Raw genomic sequence first — 21,951 nt, forward strand, 5'->3', positions numbered from 1 at the left:
AGTCTCCTCTGAACAGTGGATGTAGAGATGTGTCTCTACTCTGACTATGTGTGGCATTTATCTGGGCTCTAAATCTGAGGTGCTGTTAACATGCGATTTTTCTAAGGCTGGTGACTCAGATGAATTTATCCTCAGCAGCGGAGGTGACTCTTGGTCTTCCTTTCCTGGGGCAGTCCTCATGTGAGCCAGTTTCATTGTAGGGCTTGATGGTTGACTGCACTTGGGGACACATTCAAAGTTTTAGTAATTTTCTGGACTGACTGATCGTCAGTTCTTAAAGTAATGATGAACTGGTAAGCACATCCAGCAAGATACTACGACCTCTAACTCATGATTCACTGGAGTGGCCTAGTGTGTGCAAGAAAAGGTTTCCCTCACTTTTACATCACCAACAACCTGGACTGTTTGAATGAACAAGGTGGGGTTCATGGTTTCATGTTGGTTACCATATCCTGTTTGTCAGCTCCAACCCATCAGCTCATTCAGTTCTAAGCTAAAAACCACCAAAACCACAAAAACTATGAAAACTACACATGCCACTGGGCTAGAGTACTACTGATCTTACCACAGCCACGTGTGTTAAAATATAAATCTACTTATGTGATATGCTGATATCCATTAATTACGGTAAGTAGTTGAAGTCATCTCCAGGTCTGATATTAAAGCTGTAAACACCATATATAAGAATCCATTCATGACAAAAAGCACTTTGAGAGCACAAACATCCGCTAATGGAGCTCACTCTCTGTGCAGTATTTACTTTACAGTAGCATGACAGATGTTTACTTTGATTACAGACATTATGGAGGAGTAGGTAATGGGCAATAGATATTGATTTGTAAATAAATGGAAATAAATATCTTATTGTGTAATGTTATACTACAGTATATTTTTAACTAACTGGGCAGCTCATTATTTTTCTTGGGAATAATTCCTTCAAAGGTAAAACACATTTTGGTTTGAACTTGAAAGAAAGGCAGATGTGTAATATAAAGGTGAGCGGTCAAATGTAACATGATATTTGGATGTCAAATATAATGTTGTCATTAAAATCAAAGGCAGCAGAATTTCAAGTACAGTTTTAAAGATAAAAGGCATTTTATGAATGTTTGACCTTATTTGAGCTTGAATGAGAGGTCAGGGTCAAATGTGACTTGATATTTTACCTCTTTATATGGAAATTTCTTTATGTTGACACCACACATTTGTTTCCTACACACTGTTTATTTCTAAATATGCCGATTTCTCTGTCTTTATTGTCCATCCCGAGCCATCTTGGTAACAGTGCTAGGCGTTATTTGCTTATTGTTTATTTGGTTATTAATACGTCTGTATTAATAGTCACCAATGAAATTAGATTAAAAAATATGTTGTTCTCAACATTTTACAAACTTCACCACGTGTGCTGTTGCAGAAGTCATTCCTCTTGTGCCGACGGAAAGCTGAGAGAATGTATAATGTTTTGACAAGTGTCAAGTGTGACGTGAGCCCCACCGGAAACACGCTGATGGCAGTATGAAATTAAAAGCACAATTTAATTAATTAATTAATTTTTTCTCCAGAAAAAGCCAGGATTTTTTAAAGACTATAAATAAGTTTGAAAAAGACGTTTAGAGAGATATTTATAATGAGACAAACTTGAACTCCTGACCCTCTGGAAGACCGCTGCATTCGCCGCTGGAGATTTTATTTTGAAACTTCTGATCTGTGGCTCTTTCGATGTTACTTGACGCATGCGCATTGTTAGCAACCATGTTTCGAAGCCAGGTGCACAACTGTATGTAACCTAGAAACAAAGGTAAATTCTCTTTAACAGCGGGAAGGGTGTTGCGATGTGGGTGTTGTCCGGTGTGGATGAGAGCGCAGCGTGCTCTGTGGGTGACGCCCGCCTTGTTATATTCAGTGCAGCAGCAACAACAACCAGCAACGGCTGCTAGCTAACCTAAACTTCCTCCTGTGATAAGTCCGTTGCCTCGCTGAACCACTGTCTTCTCAGTATTTGTCTGTACAAGCCTAGGCAGTCAGGTTACAGAGAGAGGTAAGAGCTGGGTCTTCCTCGTGACGTGATATTTTTGAGTAGTTTTATCTCGTCACTGCGAGTTTCTGCGGGAAGAAGCTAGTAGCCACCCCCAACCTTGTACGTGTCAACCTTGTTTGTGTGTCGTTGGCGGTCCTTGAAGCCTCGCTGTAAGTCAGTGTTATCATCGGTTTAAGTGAACTTTGATCTGGTTTCATTCACCGTCTGTCCTCCGTCCTAGTCCTAGCCACATGTACAGCTGCTCCTTTCACTTGCAGGACTTTAACGCTGAAGGTTAGTCGTGCAAAAATTAATAACATAACAAGCTGATTATATTCATGTTTTCATCAACGGAGGATACAGTAGATACGCGTTATATGCAGTGAATTGCCTTTATATAACATAACACAGCTTACCGTGTTGAACAGTTTATGAAGTAATTTCACTGTGCACTTTTGTTTCTATGTAAACTATTGGAGCAGTGTGGGATAAATGTGCTTTGTTTGGTTTTTAAAGTAGGGCACAGCATTACAGAGCAGGGTGATTTATTTAAAGATTTTTTCCCTTCCCTGTGATCTTTCCTTTTCCCCCCCCCCAGTATCTGCAGCAGAGGACTAGTAAGGAAACACCAAAACAGGAAGTGATTTCCAATAGTCACAGCAAGACTGAGAGGTAGCTTGCTGGACATTTCAGAGGATGGACTAAGAACCAAAAAACAAACAAGCAAACAAACCCTAAAAAACTGAGCCACATTAAGAGTCCCCCTTTTGGTGGGGCCCGCGGGGGGCCCTCAGGCAGCAGGAATAATGCCGGGCAGCAAGCAGCCACTCTGGTGCCTCTTGTCGCAGTTACGTAGCCGCCAGGAGCGAGTGGTGCTGACCCGCAGTGAGAGCCTCCCGGGGGAGCAGGTGCTGAAGATCACGGTAACGGAGACTACGGTGATCGAGGCAGAGTCCGGGGTGTCCAACTGGCGCTCCATGACCTATCTGGGTCTCTGGTACTTCTTCAGCTTCTGCACCCTGTTTCTGAACAAATATATACTGTCGCTGCTGGAAGGAGAGCCCAGCATGCTCGGTAAGAAGTAGTAAAATCATTCTGCTGCTTCTAACACTGATTAACTGCAATAATCACAAGATAAGAAAAGTGCACCTCAGTCATGAATCTTAAGATTAATGAAAAGCCATTGTGATTCAGATTGATGAAGGGCAACTTTCACATAAAACTCAAGAACGGCTTGCTGAGACAATACTTATTGTTTTAGATTGTAAAACTACCAGTGCAGCTGTGGGTAGGTGGTTTGGTGCATTCAAGGAGATTTTAATTTACCAGTAATGAGGACCTGTGTGCAGTGGCGGTCCTAGCCTGTTTGGCGCCCTGGGCGAGCACTCCCTAATTTTGCGCTCCAGTATGAACACCCATCCCCCAACCCGAGAATCACCACAACATAACCTAATAACCTAACCTACACCTTAGTTCACAGATTCGCTTTGTCTAGGGTTTATTTCTGGCATTTCACACAACCCAGGATTCAAATCATGAATACATGATGGACTTGGATTTACAACGTTATGAATGAAATGTGCTCTATTTGGAAGCAGCCGGGCCCCTCCCCTTTCGAGGGGTTGTGTGTGAGACTTTAAATCAAACTCTAAATTCTAAATGTTAAATTGTTATTGATCCCTTTACCCCTGGTCCTAAAGTGTATATTTATTTTTTTACTCTTCTTATATATATATATTGTTTGTTTACTTGCACTGCTGTAACAGGAGCCTCGTCGTATCGTCTCTCTATATACTGGACTGTATGTAGCGGAGATGACAAAGTTTACTTTGACTTCAGCAGCGAGCAGGCGCACCGATGGCTCTCGCGCTCACTTTTCGCGTATAGAATTTCGAAAAAACATCGGTGCAAATTACAAGTCTGTATCATGATGTCTGGTGTTTTCGTGTTTGTTGGTTTGTTTTTATTTTGTTTTACTTTGCGAGTTGGTTATTAGATGCTGCTCCAGCCAGCCAGAGAATCCCCCGCCGCCCCGCCCTCTCCTCCCTGTGCTGCAAGCAGCAGGCGCACCTCGCAAACGGAGGGCGCCCTTACTCCCAGCAAATGGGCGGTAGAAAACCGATCGGTGCCTATGCCATTCCCACTATGCGCTGGCTGATGTCAATTTTTTTTTTTTTTGCCGATGCCCGTGATGCCACCCCCACCACGATGCCGCCCCGGGCAACCGCCCGTGTCGCCCGTATCAAAAACCGCTACTGCCTGTGTGTGCTAACTGTATGTTCATGTGCATACCATTTTTGTTTGTTCAACTATGAACCGCGCCTGAGCTGTTATACAGGCCGTTACAACATGCCAAAGCAACGTGCAGAACAGCACAGCCAAGTGAAAGGTAGTGTGACAAGATGACAGAAGTGAAATTGCAGTGACACAAATGATCAGGTGATCTGAAGTTCAGTTTAAATAGACAACTGTTTATCCCACATCAGTCTGATGTCAGCATTTTTGGCATGAATGGACCCTCATAGTCAGACAGGAAACATTCATTACAGCAGTATTTTGAAGTGTTTTCTCCCTCATGAAAATTAATGTCTGCCTTTGTATTTTTTTGTGTTTTTTAACTGCCATTTTCTTGCTAGGTGCTGTTCAGATGCTCTCCACCACAGTCATAGGCTGCTTAAAGATGTTTGTTCCCTGCTGTCTGTACCAGCACAAGTCCAGAAACGAGTACCCCTCCAACTTCATCATGATTATGCTGTTTGTTGGACTTATGAGGTGAGATTGTTTGCTATCCTGTAAATATGCAGATTAATAACAGATTGAATGCATGCATTTGAAAGGAAAATAGACCTCATTGAGAATTTTGTGTTTTGTTTTTTTTATAAGTGCAGCTTGATAAGAAATTACTCTTGACTGTTGTTGCAAGTTCAGCACAGACGCCATCATTGTCTCCACTTGCAGGTTCACCACAGTGGTTCTGGGCTTGGTGAGCCTGAAGAATGTTGCCGTGTCATTCGCTGAAACAGTGAAGAGCTCGGCGCCCATTTTCACAGTCATCATGTCAAGACTGATCCTCGGGGAGTACACGGGTAAAGTTCACGTTGCTGTGCTGGCTTCAGGGCGTGTCTTTCATATGCGAAGGAACAGTGAACGCCTTATTGGTGTTGGCGTGCCTGGGTGGAGTCAGACCAGTTAGGCAGCCGCAGCTCTGGTTGCTGGTTTAGTTTAGATAAACACGGGGATTCATTTCACCTATCCCTTTTGTGTGCAGGGCTGTGGGTGAATCTGTCCCTGTTCCCAGTCATGGCCGGCCTGGGCCTCTGCACAGCCACCGAGATCAGCTTCAACATGCTCGGCTTCTCCGCTGCTCTCTCCACCAACATCATGGACTGGTACTGGAGCACACAGCACAGCTTTTCCACCAGCGGTGTATTCCCTACTTTGCCCTAACTCTTGTCTCTCTGATCTCAGCTTACAGAATGTATTCTCCAAAAAACTGCTAAGTGGAGACACATACAAATTCAGGTAAAATCATGCTTTAATTTAAACGGGTAGTCTCACTGAGAGCGAGGTCTGCCTTTCAAGAGAGACCTGTGTACAAAAAGCACATACATACAAATAGAGACAAACGGCACATTGTACATGATCATAACTGAAGAAAAACAAGTGCAAAATGGATAATTAAACCCTTTAAAAGACTTCAGTGAAAGCATTTAATGCAGCTTTTTGACTCTAAGCTGTAAAAGGCTGATGGGGTAAACACACAGCTCTTTTTTTTTTTTTTTTTTTTTTTTAAACTTGGTTGTGTTATTTCAGCCCTCCCGAGCTGCAGTTCTACACCAGTGCGGCAGCAGTCATCATGCTCATACCTGCCTGGCTGTTCCTTTTGGTGAGGCAAAACAGAAGTTCTTAATTTCCAGACTTGTTAGGCCCTACAATGCTTAAGAAAACAAGCGGGTAACTTTCTTGATGGTTCTGTTTAATTTCCAGGATATCCCCACGGTTGGGAAGAGCGGACAGAGCTTGATCTTTAGTCAGGACATCATCCTGTTGCTGCTTTTCGATGGTTGCCTGTTCCACCTGCAGAGCGTCACTGCCTATGCGCTCATGGGAAGGATTTCTCCTGTTACTTTCAGGTAGGACACAAAGTCAGAAGCACTTTATCCTGCATGCCATGAGTTTCTTGGAGGCCATAGTTCCTGCTACAGTTAATTAATTGATGTATTTGAACCGCCCACGCTTAGCTTAGTAGATAACCACTTGTTGCATTTGCAGATTTTCAAGTTACACCAGTATCATCTTATCTTATCATCTCACCGGCACTGACTAAAGTCTGTTCTCTGCTGTACTAGTACAGTACAGCACAGCATCGATTTGCACCTCAGTGCTGTCTATTTACAATAGACAAACCAATCCATTAGTGAGCGTATCTGAATCCACAAAGTCCAGCGTGTTTGGCTCCCTATCCCACCTGACAGATGGGATGTGTGCTGCAGATTCCAAAATAGCTTCAGTGAAACCACAAAATGCTTAAACTTTACCGTGCTCTGCACAAGAACACTAGAGACGGCAGCAGAGATGCTGAGGCGGAGCGTGCCCAGTATGGGAATGCTCTTAATGAGCTCGTGCACATATCACTGTATATTTCCCAATATAGACCTTTTAGATTCTATAGCTGGAAGTTATTAAAGGGGGCCTACTATGCCCATTTCCAGCTCCATATATTTTTCCTTGGGCTTGAGTTGATTATTTTGTATATGCTTCACTGTTTATAGCGGGTCTTTGTGCAGGTATTTTAGTTCCATCTCTCTAAGGCGTCCCCTGATTTAGCCCTTTTCTTTTGATTGGTTGTGCCCCACTAACAGCAGCTTGGTGAGGCTTGGAGAACATGTTAGGGATCGCTCCTTTCTTTGACATCACACAGAGCCGAAAGAAGAAAAAAAAATGAGAGAAGGAGCTTTTAAAGCAGTCTGATATGTCATGAAGATAACTTATATGTACGCTGAAATTAAGATTGGAGACTGTTTAATCTGAGAATTCACCGTTCTAACATTTATATGCAGATCATAAGGATGAACATATAAAAGTCATATTAAGAAGTTTAAACTGGATGAATTTGTTGTTAGCCCCAGTAATAATCATCCTCATTCTTCCTCAGTGTTGCCAGTACTGTTAAGCACGCCCTGTCTGTGTGGCTGAGCATCATTGTGTTCAGCAACCAGGTAACCATCCTCAGCGCCACCGGGACCGTCCTCGTGTTCATCGGGGTCTTCTTGTACAACAAAGCCAGGCAGTTCCAAAGAGCAACCTTACAGGCCATGGCTGCTGAGCAGAACCACAAACCCCTTCTCCACGACCAGGACTTCAAAGCCTCTCAGTCTCACTGAGTAGCCCGCTCTTAAAGCTGTAGTGCTGCCTGAAATGAACTGGAAGCATCAATAGTTCACTCCGGTTCAAGAGCTTCTGTCTTTCAGGGTTCCTTCAGTGTCACTGTTAAAGTAAACCATTTGATGGCTTGATGAGCTGTGGGTGTGTGACCGAGCAGTCAGCCATCAGTCATCCTGTGGAACATTCTCACCAGTATTTCTTTGTACCTGACCGGATTACCACTTTAAGCCTTTTTGATCCTTTCTTTGTCTTTTATTGGTCAGTAAAAGGAAGCTCAGGGTGTTTTTCCTACATTTGCATTCCATTACAGGCTAGTTTATCTCTCATCTGTGGTATAGCAGCTACTAAACGCATGGGAACTGCAAAGCTCGGACACTGTAAGATTAAAAATTTTGTAGTAATGTTAATCTTCATTGTATAATCCAGTGTAAAATGTATCTTAATAGCGTCTGAGTGTAGGGCTCCAGTGCCCGAGGTAGGAGGCCTTTTTTGAGGCTTGTCCAGCCAAAGCTTAAGACTGCTTTACACGTTAGTAATCCATGTGTAAAACACTTGGATGCCACATTATTGCATTCTGAGAATGCTCATCCTCTATAACGTTATAGCTTTTTTCACTTTTTTTGTTTTGTGTACACATAAAGCTGACATGACCACTGATCCACGCTGGGACGGCAGCCCTGTTAATCTAATCAGGAAAAGAGGACTGAAAGAAGGAATAAATGGACAAGCTGCTGTTTTTATACATTTATAACCTTTTTAAAAAACAGTTTATTACAACTTGAGTTTTATTTCTGTAGTTCTTGCCAGTGGCTATCAAGCTTTGTGTCTAGCAGTGCGCCAGCTGTATTTTTATTTAATTTTTTTTTAAATAAACTGTAAAATCAGCACTTGAGGCGTTACTGTGAGTGTAACTATGTTCCTTTGATCACTTGGTTAACAGATGTTTATGCATCTTGTTATTTTTGGTGAGTTGTTAAACAGAAATGAATTTTAAACTGAAATAAATGAAACACTACTTAATAAAAGAACCACAGCTGCGGTAGTTTTCCGGAACCTCTTCGGTGGGCACCATATTTTGTGTGCCTGCTAATCATCTGCCGTAAACATGGCAAACTTCCTGGTTCGGCTCTGCTTGCTGCAGTTGTAAACACTCGGTTCTCTTATGTGGTGACAGAAACTTGTAAATGCTCACTTTTGATTGTTCCTCAAACTAAAGGAATTATTTACCATATGTGGAAAACAGCTGATGCTTTCCAGGCGTTCTGTTTTTCTTTGTGGATCTTTTCCTGTAGAACTTACTCCACATTTTGCATTTCTAGCATTTAAAAACCCCACAAACAACAAAAATAAAACCCAAGTTGCAGTAAAAACAAAAGTCATCCTGTGCTTGTCACTACAAATTTACACAATCTCAGTTCCTCCTTCTGTCCTCGCTACTTCTAATTTCAGCATCCGACCTGAAAGTGGAAGTTCCTCCACCCGTATGTAGAAAGTCGTTCTGACCGTACCCAGGACATGTCTGTCTTATTCAGTTCCAGTTTGACCGTTCTTGCTGTGCCTCGAGAAGCAGCTTTTCTTCTTCTCTTACATGTTTGTGGCCACAGTTTAACCACAAGAGCTAACTGACTTGAACTTTTTGTCTTTACATTGAAAACATTTTTTTTTCTCCCGTGTGGGCTCTGATTGAACATTCAGACGTTAAGAATTGATCTTTTTATACTAACCTTCCACTTTGAGTCTTTGAAATGCTGCTTCAGGAGGCAATTTTCAACATGCAGATGCTTTTTTTTCAGGCTGTTGACCAGGTTCAAAGTGTTGAGGTAATGATGAGCTGTGTTTGGAACTGTGCAAATCAAAGGTGTAAAATATTTTGCAGAGGATGTAAAAATGTTTGATGGACACTGTGCAGAAGATTAAAGTATTTTCTTTCACTATGCCGCCTGTTTAATAGTATCATGTGCTGTTAATTTACACACAGTGTACACGTATCCTGATTATGGTAATGCACTCACCAGCCACTTTATTAGGAACGCCCAACTACTTTGAGTGGATAGGCAGGCTGCAGTAACTCTAATAATTTAAAACCAATGTATGCAGAAGAGCATCTTTGAATGCACAACAGGTCTAACGTTGAAGTAGATGGGCTACAGAAGCAGAAGACCATAGTTGGGGCCACTCCTGGCTACAATTTGCACTTGCTCACCAAATCTGGACGTTAGAAAACTGGAAAAACATTGCTGAGATTACTGCAACATTCGGATGACAGATCCAGAATTAGGCATGAACACAGAAGCTTGAGTATTGCTGACCATGTCCATCCCTTTATGACCACAGCGTACCCTTCTTTTGATGGTTGCTTCCAGCAGGATAAAGCAATATCACAGTCTCAAACTGGTTTCTTAAACACGATGAGTTCACTGCACTTAAATGGTCTCCATAGTTACCAGATCTCAATCCAACAGAGCACCTTTGAGATGTGGGGAAACGGGAGATTGAAATCAGGGATGTGCAGGTGTGTGATGCTATCACATCAATCTGGAACAAAATCCCTTAGAGTTTCCAGGTCGTTGCCCAATCGATATGTTTCCGGTATGTAAAGTGTATCCACTTTTTGCACGTGTGCACAAGATTTCTTCTTGATAGTTATTTTAACACTGAGAAATATGTTGACAGAGCACTAAAGCATCGTCTCCTAAAGTAATAATTAAATCTTTCCTCGCCAATATTTACTTTTCTTGCCATAGCCTTTTCTGCTCTCGGGCCAATCCTTGAAGCACTGTACTTGTGGACTCAACGTTTTATACAACATCTGTCACTCACCCAAAAAACAAACTCAAAAGGTCTTTTTTATGGAGTCATTTCAAGTCATCACTTTTATTGTGATATGCTGTTAATGCAGAAATGTTGACTGTAGCAGTTTTGATCTAAAGTGTGTATACTCGTGTAGCAGGAGGCTCACTGGCAGCAGCTAATCTTTCCTCACCAGTAGGTTGAATTTAAAGTGTTCCCAGGTTTCTGATGCTTTGACTTATTCTACAGGCAGTTTAAAAACAGCATTTAGTAACTGAGAACACTCTTTATACTGAAATCGTCTCAAAGATATTTTATCCTTGAAGTCAGTGTCTCCATCCCTTTACTGTGAAGAGTGACTGGCTCGTGGTGGATAAAAAATCTTCATCAGGCTCTCGTAGCTGAGGAATGTGACAGCGTTGACCGGAAATGCTCTCAGGCTGTTCAGCAGGAGGCCTTTGAAAAACACCCTCACTCCTTCTTCCCTCACGCTCACTCTCATGCAGTGCAGGACGCCGCCGTACTCCCGCCCGCCGGCCCCCGACATCTGGAGCCGAGCTTTCACGACGTCCATGGGCGTGGCGAAGGACCAGGTCACCACACCTGCGAATCCACCTGCCACCAATATCACAAAGGTGCCTGAGGACAGAGAGGCAGAACTAAGACAATACTGAGGAGTTTTCTAAACGAATAGTTTTCATTAAACTATTTGCCAAAAAATGTGCCAACGGTTTTCAAAGCAGACTCTCTCGTAGAGCCAAATATGAGGTTGATATAGTAAAATATCCATGTGGGTTAATGTGTGCAGGGAAGATTTTAATGAGACCTTAAAATCAGGATCCCTGAACATAAAAGTAACTTAAGAAATAAAGATGAATTTTCATGAGTAACTAGATATTTATATTCAGCTTCATCATGTGTGTTCACCTCATTACTGGATTCATGCGCTACAAACTGAAAGCCTTAAAGATTTAAATGACTAATTCCAGTTGAGCAGCTTTTGTGAGATGAAGTCCTTTTAAAATCTGTCAGAATACAAGAAACTATCCCACTATGATATCCAGTATTATGTTATGATTGTGACCTGGCTCTTTGCCATCTTGAGTGAGAACCTTACGAGTGACCTCGTAAGGTAAGAAGTAGAGCCCATAGCAGGGGACGTCCCTCAGAGTGAGGGCCAGGCCTCCTCTGTACAGACCCCTGAGCCCCTCCTCCCTCACGATGACAGCGACGCAGTGCACGGGTCCGCGATATCGTGTTGACGTCGATTGACCCTGAAGACGCACCTTGACCAGGTCAATGGGTGCAGAAACCGACACCTGAAAACAGATTGCCCCAAAGATTAAAGTAGCGTAAAGCCGAGTCATGATCTGCAGTGTAAATAAATCTCAGTTATGAAACATGAGCTGGTTTTTAATTTCCTTAAATCTCTTATCTGGTTCTGAGCTGCAGTCAGTGAACACTCGGAGGCCCCCTTGTGGTCAGATGTAACATTGCATGAAGAAAACCTGAATTTCTGTGAAAGCAGTGATAATCCTGTTGTTTCAGCATTTACTTTGGCAAGAGCACCAGCTTTAATTGTTTAATACAGTTTTTGTCTATTTGTTTGTTTTTTCTTTTGTTCTCTGTGTAACAGAGTTAGAAAATAGCTTAATGAATTTCCACAAAATTGATGTGCTTTGTGAATAGTTGGAGCCACCTGGTGGACAAATACCGCAACTGCAACTGTTTCAAATTGCTGCACAGCGCATGCCTCAGCAAAGGAAAATACTCCCAAGCTGGTGGTAGGTGCTTGTGAGCGCCAAAGTCTGTCCTAATGCAGTCACACTGATGCAGTAATGGCTGATAAAGTACTTCAAACGGACTTGGTTGAGATTCTTCTGTAGGTATGTTTGTATCTCGTGGCTTGCAGCTAGAATGTTGGTGTGAGCAGTGATTTTTGCAACGTGTGTGGTCTCCTGCAGCTCTAACAGATGAAGCTTTGTGCATACACAGTTGCATGGCAGTGACATGTGCAACCACAGAACATCAGGTGATCTTACCTGCACCAGGCCTGAGAAGCAGCCAGCAGTGAAGACCTGTGCAGCAGAGGCCGGTTTGCCTCGACTGCGCTGAGACTTAGTGAGGTAACCTAAAGCATTACTGTAACAGCCAAAGACAACGGAGTTGGTGATGCCAGTGGTCAGCACAGGAAATGCCATGCCCTTAAAGAATCCATGGAGCTGATGTGATTAAAGCATAAAGGATCAGTGCTGTCTTATCCCAGTGGAGCATTACACTACTTCACGTCAGTATTTCTTGCAAAACAATGTAGGAAAAATGTGGTACCCACCCCTTCATGAGAGTATGTTTTAATCACACAGTGAAATATCCCTTTATACACAGACTGGGCTTGGAGACGTACCTACAAATGTAAGAAGAGATGTAAAATAAAAAATAAGAAACAATTTGTGCATTAAGTCATATTTATTGGTTTCAAAGTGTCATGCAACCTTCACAGTGTCTAACGGATGTCCTACTGCAATTCCCAGTGCACCTACAACAACCAACAACAACATTTTATTTCTCCACAATCAGACAATTACTGCTCTGTGTTACATTTTCTGTTGTTCTCTTAAAAACAGGATTTTCCTACCTGAAATGCTCCCAGCTAAAAATTCCAAGAGAGGCATGACTTTTACAGTTTCAAATCTGCAAGAAAACCACAGTGTTTCAAAACTCATAAAGATAAAACCTAAAGATGCAGCTTTACAGCTGTCATAACTGAAGCTGATTGGTCTGGCAGTCAAGGAGGTTAATGTGTGACTTATTTTAGAAATGGTACTCTATGGGGGTTGCATCAAAATCAAAGTCCAAGGTGAAAATCCCACAACAATTTTTTTTCATGGCTCAGAAAATGGAATTTTCAGGAGTGATTGAGAACACAAACATATGGATTCTGGCCTGAGTTAAGGCAGTATGGCATTTCACACACATTCCTCACAATCTATTATTATTTACGATCATCTGACAAACAAAAACATTTATTATGCTTCAGTAAATGAACATAAAATATGGTTTTTAGGGTTGCCAAAACAGTAAATGGTAACCAAACCTTATAATTTAGCCAGGTTTAATCTTTGTGGAATGGTTAAAATACAATAGCGTGTTCAGGAGGACAGTTCGCTTTCCAGTTCTTTCTTCTTCTTCTTTTGCATGGTGTTTTTTAATATCCAGTTCTAGAAAAAAAAAATAACAGCACCTTGCCTACCTTTAGAGCTGTAACATCCTACGAATAAATTTGTTCACAACTCATGTCATTCTTCGCTCTGCGGTCAGAGTATCCCATGGACATAAAAGCCCACTTGTGTCACATGAGGATTTGGCCGCTTCCCAAGATCGCTTTAAATGTGCAACAGAGAGTGAAGAGGACTGCCCCTCTGTTGGTCTTCCTTGGTCTCCTTGTGTTGGTCTGGAGTTTTGATCTCCTCCATACCTGCTTCATGCCCTGGTGGACGGGGCTGTGGCTCCCCACACCCTCTAGCAGATCATTACATGTAGGAACCTTTTAAAAACAAGCGCGTTCATGCTCACAGGTGTACACACGGGTGCTCACACACACAAACTACACCCTTTTTGGCTCCTACCTCAAAGCAGGCACGTGCAGGGAGGGGGGCTAGAGGGGCTTGAGCACCCGCCCCTTTCCTGATGGGTGCCCAAGGTGCCCTTTTGATAGGGCAACTTTTTAAAAAAAATTATCAGTATTTTTTTTATGTGTGTGTGCGTGCGGAGTCCTGTCTGTGCCCCTCAACAATAATATTTAACTATTAATCACAGTTTTGCTAAATAAAAGGATCTGGCTTGCATCAGTCACATGATCACATTTAACCAATGATCGCCCTTGACGGCAGAACGCGCTAGTTACGAGACGGGAACGAGCTCACAAAGAGCACGCGCATTTTTAGCGGTCCGGAGCTGTAGGAGAAACACAAGTTAACTCAGAGACACAGACTGATGCGACAAAACCAGTAAGTAGGTGTACAGCGTACACTGTAGTGTATAGCACCCAGGAGTATTGGCTTATTATGTACACGTTGGTAAGTTGTCTTGTTGCAACTGATGAATTGAAACAAACGAGCGTGCTGTGTGTGCAACAGCGCGACAAACATTACCTGTCCTTTTATTAACTGCACAAGTAGTGCTGGTCATAGCTGCTGGCTACCTGTGTAAGGCTGTCATGGGTCTGTAGCTCTGTCACCGTTTTAGGGAACATATTTAGTTTTAAAGTATTTAGAAACATATTTAGTTTTAAAGTAAGTTTCCGGGCTTTTCCTGCCTTTCTGGAGGGATTATTTTTCACTAAAAACGATCTAATATGCATGTCCACATAATTATGCATTATTATAATTATAATATATTAAAAAACACACGCTGTATTTTAAAGAACATACATTAAGAAGCAGATTATATTAGATTTATATTTTAAATAAGATAAGATAAGATAAGATAAGATAGAACTTTATTAATCCCTCGGGTGGGTTCCTCTGGGAAATTCGATTTCCAAAAAGCACAGCACCGACAGAAGTAAGACATAAGACAAAATTTGGATTTTACAGCAGTAAAATTATTGTATCTCTACAGTTTAAAAATGTAATAAGCTTTGCCCTGCACAGAGTGGATATTGAAACAAATGGAATCATCATAAATACACTTTAGAGTCAGACCTGTTACAGATCGTCAACTTTTCTTTATTATCAGGTGTGTTTCCAGAATCACTAAAAACTGCTGTAATCAAACCTATACTGAAAAAGGACAATCTTGACAAGACACAAATGAACAACTACAGGCCGATCTCAAATCTCCCGTTTTTAAGTAAGATCATTGAAAAAGCAGTTTCTCAACAGCTCAGTTACTTCTTAAAACAGAATAATTGCTACGATGCCTTCCAGTCAGGTTTTAGACAGAACCACAGCACTGAAACCGCTCTGACCAAAGTGTTTAATGACATATGTCTGAATACAGACAGTGGAAAAATGTCAGTCCTAGTTTTACTGGATCTCAGTGCAGCATTTGATACAGTTGACCACAACATATTACTCAAACGACTGGAGAACTGGGCAGGTCTTTCAGGAACTGTACTAAACTGGTTCAAAACATACGTAGAAAACAGGAAATACTTTGTATCAATAGGTAACTTCACATCTGAGCAGACAAGTATCACATGTGGAGTTCCCCAAGGTTCCATCTTGGGACCCCATCTGTTTAACATCTACATGCTCCCACTGGCACAGATTATAAACAACAACAAAATAAACTATCACAGCTATGCAGATGACACACAAATATATATCACAATGTCACCAGGAGACCGAGGCCCTGTACAGGCTCTTGGTAAATGCATCGAGGAAATTAATGACTGGTTGTGCCACAATTTTCTCCCGCTAAACAAAAACAAAACTGAGGTAATAGTCTTTGGTGCCAAAGAAAAACGATTACAGGTCACCAGCAAACTTCAATCTATACATCTAAAAACCACAAACCAGGCGAGAAATTTGGGTGTAGTGATGGATGCAGACCTAAACTTAGAAAAACACATTAAGACAATAACAAAATCAGCTTACTATCACCTCAAGAATATATCAAGGATAAAAGATCTGATGTCTCAACAGGACCTGGAAAAACTAGTCCATGCATTCATCTTTAGTAGGCTTGATTACTGTAACAGCATCTTTACAGGTCTACCTAAAAAATCAGTCAGACAACTACAGCTCATTCAGAACTCTGCTGCTCGAGTCCTCACTAAGACCAAAAAAGTGGACCACATCAGTCCAGCTCTGAGGTCCTTACACTGGCTGCCTGTCCGTCAGAGGATAGACTTTAAAGTTCTGATGCTGGCCTATAAAGCTCTGAATGGTTTAGGACCAAAATACATCAGTGACCTCCTGACCCAGTATGAACCATCCAGATCCCTCAGGTCATCTGGATCCGGTCTTTTATCAGTTCCCAGAGTCAGAACCAGACACGGAGAAGCTGCATTCAGCTTTTATGCTCCTTATATCTGGAACAAACTCCCAGAAAGCCTCAGATCAGCTGAAACACTCAGTTTATTTAAATCCAGGTTGAAGACTCACCTGTTCTCAGCTGCATTTGAATAAAGCACCAAATCCACACTTTAAGCTTAAATTTCAAAACTTACATTTAACTACTGATTTTATCTACTGTTCTGATTTTATCTGTTTTGATTTTATATACTGTTGTTTGTTTGTTTGTTTGTTTGTTTGTTTGTTAATTAGTTAGTTAGTTTATTTGCTTGTTTTATTCAATTTTAAATCATGCTTTTTATTTGTTCTTGTTTCTAATGTCTCTGTAAAGCACTTTGAATCACCTTGTTGTTGAATTGTGCTATACAAATAAACTTGCCTTGCCTTGCCATTATTTCATATTTATTACTTCCCCCTCCTCATTGCTTTATTATTGTAGCTCATAGTATATACAGTATTCTGAAGAAGGTCTAAAATGTCACTGTGTGTGTGTGCATGTGTGTGTTTTATGTATATGGATTTTTTTAAATTATTACTCATGATATAACATTGTCCAGACATGGCTGGTAAGGACATGAGGAGGAAACAGTAGGAGCTGTGTGAGGCTGCTAAAGGCAGTGCTATAACATTTTTCTGTCATCATTTTATTATAGATTAAGTGCAGGAGTTGTTAGGTGTGGATAATTAGATTATAGTTTATTGCAATAACAAGTTGTGCCTTGTTCTCAGATAGACAGCAAGTGGAGAGTGATATATGAAATGATGGGATGGAAGGAAGAAGAGAAGCAAAGAGTGATTCACAGGCAGAGCCTAAATTATTTCTCACAGTTTTTTGTTGCCTTATGGTTCCAAGCGCTGTCACCAATCTTTGTATTTTGTTATTATCTCATGACACTTGTTTAATCAGCTACCATCTCTCCTATGGACTTTTTAATGTCTACAGTCTCAGATCAACACAGCCCTGACCTTCCCATATTAGATTCTTGATGAATGTGTGTTGTTGTTATTCAACCTGGTTCAATGTGCCCCTTTTTAACTTTGAGCACCCGCCCCTTTAAACCTCTCTGCACGGCCCTGCCTCAAAGCAAACTGCACTGTCCATCTTACGTGTTGCGCAATAATGTTTAACACTTAGTATTTACTGTTATGTTCCCATAGATCATCATGATGTTGTTTATCCCTTGTTAAATGCTTGTTTTCTTTTTTCTTTCTCAACAGGTGATCCAGGTGATTGATATATGTATTTTTGTCTGCTTATTTTGTTGGTTTTTGTTTTTTGCCCTTTATCCCCGTCCCTCTTCTCCGCTGTTTTTTCCTCTTTCTTTCTCCCTTTTCTTTTCCTCATTCAAGTCTGTCCCGTATCTAGCAAGTGAAAATAAAAAATAAAATAAACAATAAAAGGTGAATCAAATAGACCATTACGGCAAGGCTGGGATCGTCCATTTGGTAAAGTAAATCCGTTGGGCATCTTTCTTCGCCTTTAGACAATAATTCTGATAGCAAAAGAGCCAAACGGGACAGGCAAAAAAAAAAAAAAAGAGAGAGTGAAGAGGACTTTTGATGTAAGTTAGCATTTGAATTCAAACAACCAAAAAATGTAAAAAGAAAAAGAATAAGCGTAATAAACAGATTGTTGTGATTGTCTAAATAACCAGGTATAACATTAGTCACCCTTAGTTAGGCTGCATATGATTTACTGTTTTAATTCAATATGTTTCATGCGTAATTGGTATGTTTTCATATTTATGAGCAATGGGACACCTCGGGATGGCATAACCTTGCCGAGGAGACAGAATACCTGCATTCGGCAAGACTGATAATTAAGGATATTTTCATTCATGAAGCTGTCATAGCAAGTATAAAACCATAACTAAAAAATTAAAACCAACTTTTAAAAAATCTGATAATTATCTAATAATTGGTAATTATCAAAACAAAATTGTGAACTCAATTAATTAGTGAAATAAAGCCTATTATCAATTATAATATAATAAAATATAATATAATATAAGACAAAAATAAATGTTTCAGGGCTTTTTGCCAATCACCTCGCGGTATTATTATTATTATTATTATTATTTTGTAATAACTGTTGCGGAAAAAAAAGGTGGAAACTAAAAATAAAACCAACGGTCCATATCACGTCATCACAAGTGGACGGCAGAGTACGCAATTGTAAACAACGAGTGACGTCACCTCGGCGGGCGACGAAGCTTCGCGTACAAAAAAAAAAGAAATGCCGCGGTTCGGGTCGGCAGGTTGCTAATGTCTCCGGGTGTCTTCATGTGGACCGTTGCGGGTTTTTTTAAACACGTGTAAAATTCTGTAAAAACTGAACTTCTTATCTCTTCGGTTGTCAGGTACAGCAGCAACAAAAAACGAGATATTGAACCATTAAAATCAATACGAGGACCGGTAAGACTGCTGCTTTACACAAGTTAGCAAGTCGTACAGAAAATTAAGCATTTAAATTTAATTTTGCTGAACCAGGGGAGTAAAACATGACAACTCTAACGAGGCAAGATCTCAATTTTGGGCAAGGTAAGGCCATTAAAGGAATATATATATACCAGGTCTGGTCAGCTCGGCGAGACTACTGTTAATTTTCCAATAGGTAGTTGTCCCCCTTGCAAAGTCATGGGCATATGGAACCTACATAAACCATGCTGTCACTGTCTGCCTGGGTTTTACTATGAATTAAAGTGAGCTAAGTAGGCGACGCTATATTGCTGAATGTTTGCATTGGGTTTGGCGGGACTTTGTCACATTAGCAAGAACACGAGAGGTTTTATTGTTCGCATGTTTTCCAGTGGTTGCTGACATTCTGTGTGAATTCCTGGAGGTCGCTATTCATCTCATCCTGTATGTCCGTGAGGTTTATCCCTCTGGGATATTTCAGAAGCGAAAGAAGTACAACGTACCTGTGCAGGTACTGTTTTATGTGTTATTACTATTTGTTTGCAGCTGTTAGGTGTGTGCATATTAGCTTCTCTAATACAGGACTTCTGTTGGTGTGTTTTATTCCAGATGTCATGTCACCCAGAGCTGAATCAGTATATCCAAGATACACTACACTGTATAAAGCCACTCATTGAAAAGGTAAGCTATGTCCTGAAAGTGACGGGTCAATGTCACACAAAGTGTACTCTCATTTCTCCTCTTACTGCTCTGATATCCTCCATTCGCCTCTTAGAACGATGCAGAGAAGGTGGTTGTGGTCATCATGGACAAAGAGCATCATCCAGTAGAGAGATTTGTTTTCGAGATTTCCCAGCCACCACTGCTCTCCATCAGGTTGCCCTCCACATTTTAATGTTTACTAAAAAGAAGCATCTTTCCGTTGAAATACATTTTTACTGTGACACTGGTCACTGACTGCTATTTGTGTTTTCACAGCTCAGACACGTTGCTGTCACACGTGGAGCAGCTGCTGAGGGCGTTCATCCTGAAGATCAGCGTGTGTGATGCTGTTTTAAATAGTAATCCACCAGGTAATGTCATCGTGGCTCACCGGAAGAGAAGACAATTACATACATGCTTATATACTCATATACTCTGCAAAGGTTTTGGAAAGATTTTTAAATGATATCCTTTAAGTCACATGATTCAGCACAAAGTCTTGCCTAAGCAGCTTAAGAGGATTCTCTTCATTACTGGGGTAAATATTTGTGTTCACCTTTGGAAGATAGGAGGTGCATAAATTGATTTACCCATTAGCAAATGATTTACATTCATTTAAGTCTGTGCTCACTTTTCTTCATTGCAAACACCACATACTCCTTTAAAGGCTTACAGACACAAACTAACTCATTCACTTGGCACACATAAACATGAGAACACACCAAATCTACCTCAGAAAACTGTCAGAACTCTTAATGTCAGAAAGCCTTCCAAGAAGACAGAGTAAAGGTCAATTTTGATTGTGTATATATATACCTTATTTTATTTGACTTTGCCCTTTGACTGTACTTGAGATTATTTAGATATTTTTGGATTTTAGATAACATTTTCTTTAAAAAAAATTCCATTAAAACGTGACACGGAAATACAGTCAAAGGTTTAGTTTTTTTGTTTGTTTTTTGACAGGTGTTGTATGCAGTTAAAATTTAAAACATTACAATTTCTAAAATGGAAACCAATTGGGGTTTCATTTTGAAATACCTGTAGAGTTTTCTATATTTATTATTGCTAATTAATAAGACAAAAGTATTTCTTATCAGATTAATTGATGGAATAATCAAGCCTTTGTCAGAAATCTATGCCAATTAAACTGAAGTCCAGAGAAAGGTGACATTATAGTGCACATAAGGTGGTATGGGCTCATAGATTTGACTGATTGAACTGTTTTACTTTTCTTTTTTTGTCACAGGGTGTTCGTTTACAGTACTAGTACATACCAGAGATGCTGCTACTCGCAATATGGAGAAGGTTCAAGTAATTAAGGTGAGGTGTTTAAATGCACTTACTCAGAAACACAGAATTGTTATTTACATGTGTTGGTCACATTAATGTGTTTGCCTCTGCAGGATTTTCCATGGATAGTCGCTGATGAGCAAGAAGTCCACATGCAGGAGCCTAGACTCATTCCACTAAAGACTATGACTTCTGATATAGTAAAGGTAAGCAGAAGCATCCCATTCACTGATTCATTTAATGGTGAATTATTGTCATCTGCATGTCCACATTGTTTGGTTGTTTGCCTTTAACAGATGCAGCTGTATGTGGAAGAGAGAGCCCAGAAAACATAGATGCTTTCTTAGCAGAAACCATGCTGCAGGAGATAATCTGTGACACCAGGGAATCCCAGGCAGAATCTTCAACACAGCCTATCAGTGCTGAATTGATGAGTTGTTGAGGAACACATGGGGAGAGAGTGATGTTCCCTGTGAAATGTATTTTTATGAGGTCCATTAACTTTGCTTCTGGCGGCGTTAAAGGTTGGACTCGCACACTGGGTTGATAGAAGTCCTTTATCATCAGCGTGGGCCATTTTCTCATTCCACATAAATGCGTGATTATGGTTCTGTTTGTGAAATTCTGGGCCGTTGGTTAAAATGTATATATTTTTAATTTATTTCCCGTTATGTGCCAGGAAAGTCTTTCAGCTCTTCATCACACTCCACTGCTAAATATCATCCTTTTTGCTGATAGCAGTCAAGTCTGATATTGTCATGAATGTGGTCAGTGTAGCTGTGCATCGTGCTGATACGTAATGTATTTTGTTGTTTTTTGAATGGAGATTTTTAGGGTAACCGGATGGAAATGTCCTTGTAACTCTATGAAATTCAAAGCATATGGAAATCAGGAAAACAGTGTAGTATGTACCATTAACACCAGTCTGTAAACTGAGATGACAGTTGTATTGTTAGTGCAATAATATTACTCTGTTTCTTTGTAGGCAGATTTATTTGCTGAAACTCCCACAGACAGCCTGTCCTTATAACTCCACATGGAGGTCGTCTGTCAGTCTGTCTCACTCTGTTTATTGTACGGTGTCTTAACTCTCTGTAATGTCCTGCCGAGCAGTTTCTTGCATGGTGTCCACAGCAGCATCTATCAGGAAAGCCTTCCTGGAGTTTCTGTGAAGTTAAAGGATTTCGTTGTGTGCATTTGCAACCAGGGGTAGCATTCTCTTCTATTGTTGGATGGCAAATAGAAAGTTCTAATGGAGCATTTGATTTTTTTTTCCGTTCACAGAAGTTTGTTTTAATATGTGAAAGTTTATTAAACTCTAAAAAA

The 21,951-nt window shown here is 40.7% G+C and overlaps 3 protein-coding genes across 7 annotated transcripts; 2 read left to right on the forward strand and 1 right to left on the reverse strand.

Moving 5' to 3' along the window:
• The first annotated feature begins 1,730 nt into the window (after positions 1-1,730).
• LOC146644959 (solute carrier family 35 member E2A) lies at positions 1,731-9,290 on the forward strand. Of its 4 annotated transcripts, none has more exons than XM_085393737.1 (9): positions 1,731-1,798; positions 2,616-3,091; positions 4,654-4,789; positions 4,976-5,103; positions 5,286-5,406; positions 5,486-5,539; positions 5,831-5,903; positions 6,005-6,150; positions 7,173-9,290. In XM_085393737.1, exons 2-9 carry the CDS (start codon positions 2,824-2,826, stop codon positions 7,399-7,401), a joined length of 1,155 nt encoding a protein of 384 aa, XP_085249863.1. In that variant the 5' UTR covers positions 1,731-1,798; positions 2,616-2,823; the 3' UTR covers positions 7,402-9,290. The 4 variants fall into 4 exon arrangements, with proteins under 4 accessions (XP_085249863.1, XP_085249862.1, XP_085249865.1 ...); XM_085393736.1 differs by lacking the exon at positions 1,731-1,798 and adding an exon at positions 1,805-2,311; XM_085393739.1 differs by lacking the exon at positions 1,731-1,798 and adding an exon at positions 1,805-2,187.
• Positions 9,291-9,419: 129 nt separating this feature from the next.
• Positions 9,420-13,833, reverse strand: slc25a45 (solute carrier family 25 member 45). The gene is made up of 7 exons (XM_085393740.1): positions 13,443-13,833; positions 12,828-12,883; positions 12,685-12,728; positions 12,525-12,596; positions 12,235-12,414; positions 11,277-11,511; positions 9,420-10,831 (listed from the first exon to the last, which is right to left on the reverse strand). The coding sequence occupies exons 2-7, from the start codon at positions 12,862-12,864 to the stop codon at positions 10,536-10,538; spliced, it is 864 nt and encodes a 287-aa protein (XP_085249866.1). The 5' UTR covers positions 12,865-12,883; positions 13,443-13,833; the 3' UTR covers positions 9,420-10,535.
• A 270-nt stretch (positions 13,834-14,103) lies between these two features.
• On the forward strand, positions 14,104-21,882 carry mad2l2 (mitotic arrest deficient 2 like 2). 2 transcript variants are annotated; one of them, XM_085394087.1, is made up of 8 exons: positions 14,104-14,199; positions 19,023-19,141; positions 19,240-19,311; positions 19,406-19,506; positions 19,609-19,703; positions 20,582-20,655; positions 20,739-20,831; positions 20,922-21,882. In XM_085394087.1, coding segments are annotated over exons 1-8 (594 nt in total). In that variant the 5' UTR covers positions 14,104-14,198; the 3' UTR covers positions 20,961-21,882. The 2 variants fall into 2 exon arrangements, with proteins under 2 accessions (XP_085250213.1, XP_085250212.1); XM_085394086.1 differs by lacking the exon at positions 14,104-14,199 and adding an exon at positions 17,814-18,753.
• Positions 21,883-21,951: the final 69 nt, after the last annotated feature.

The sequence above is a fragment of the Rhamphochromis longiceps genome, linkage group LG20 (genome assembly GCF_057381845.1).
Source record: "Rhamphochromis longiceps isolate RC_006_pf linkage group LG20, R_longiceps_female_GT1.1, whole genome shotgun sequence".
Lineage (NCBI taxonomy): Eukaryota > Metazoa > Chordata > Actinopteri > Cichliformes > Cichlidae > Rhamphochromis > Rhamphochromis longiceps.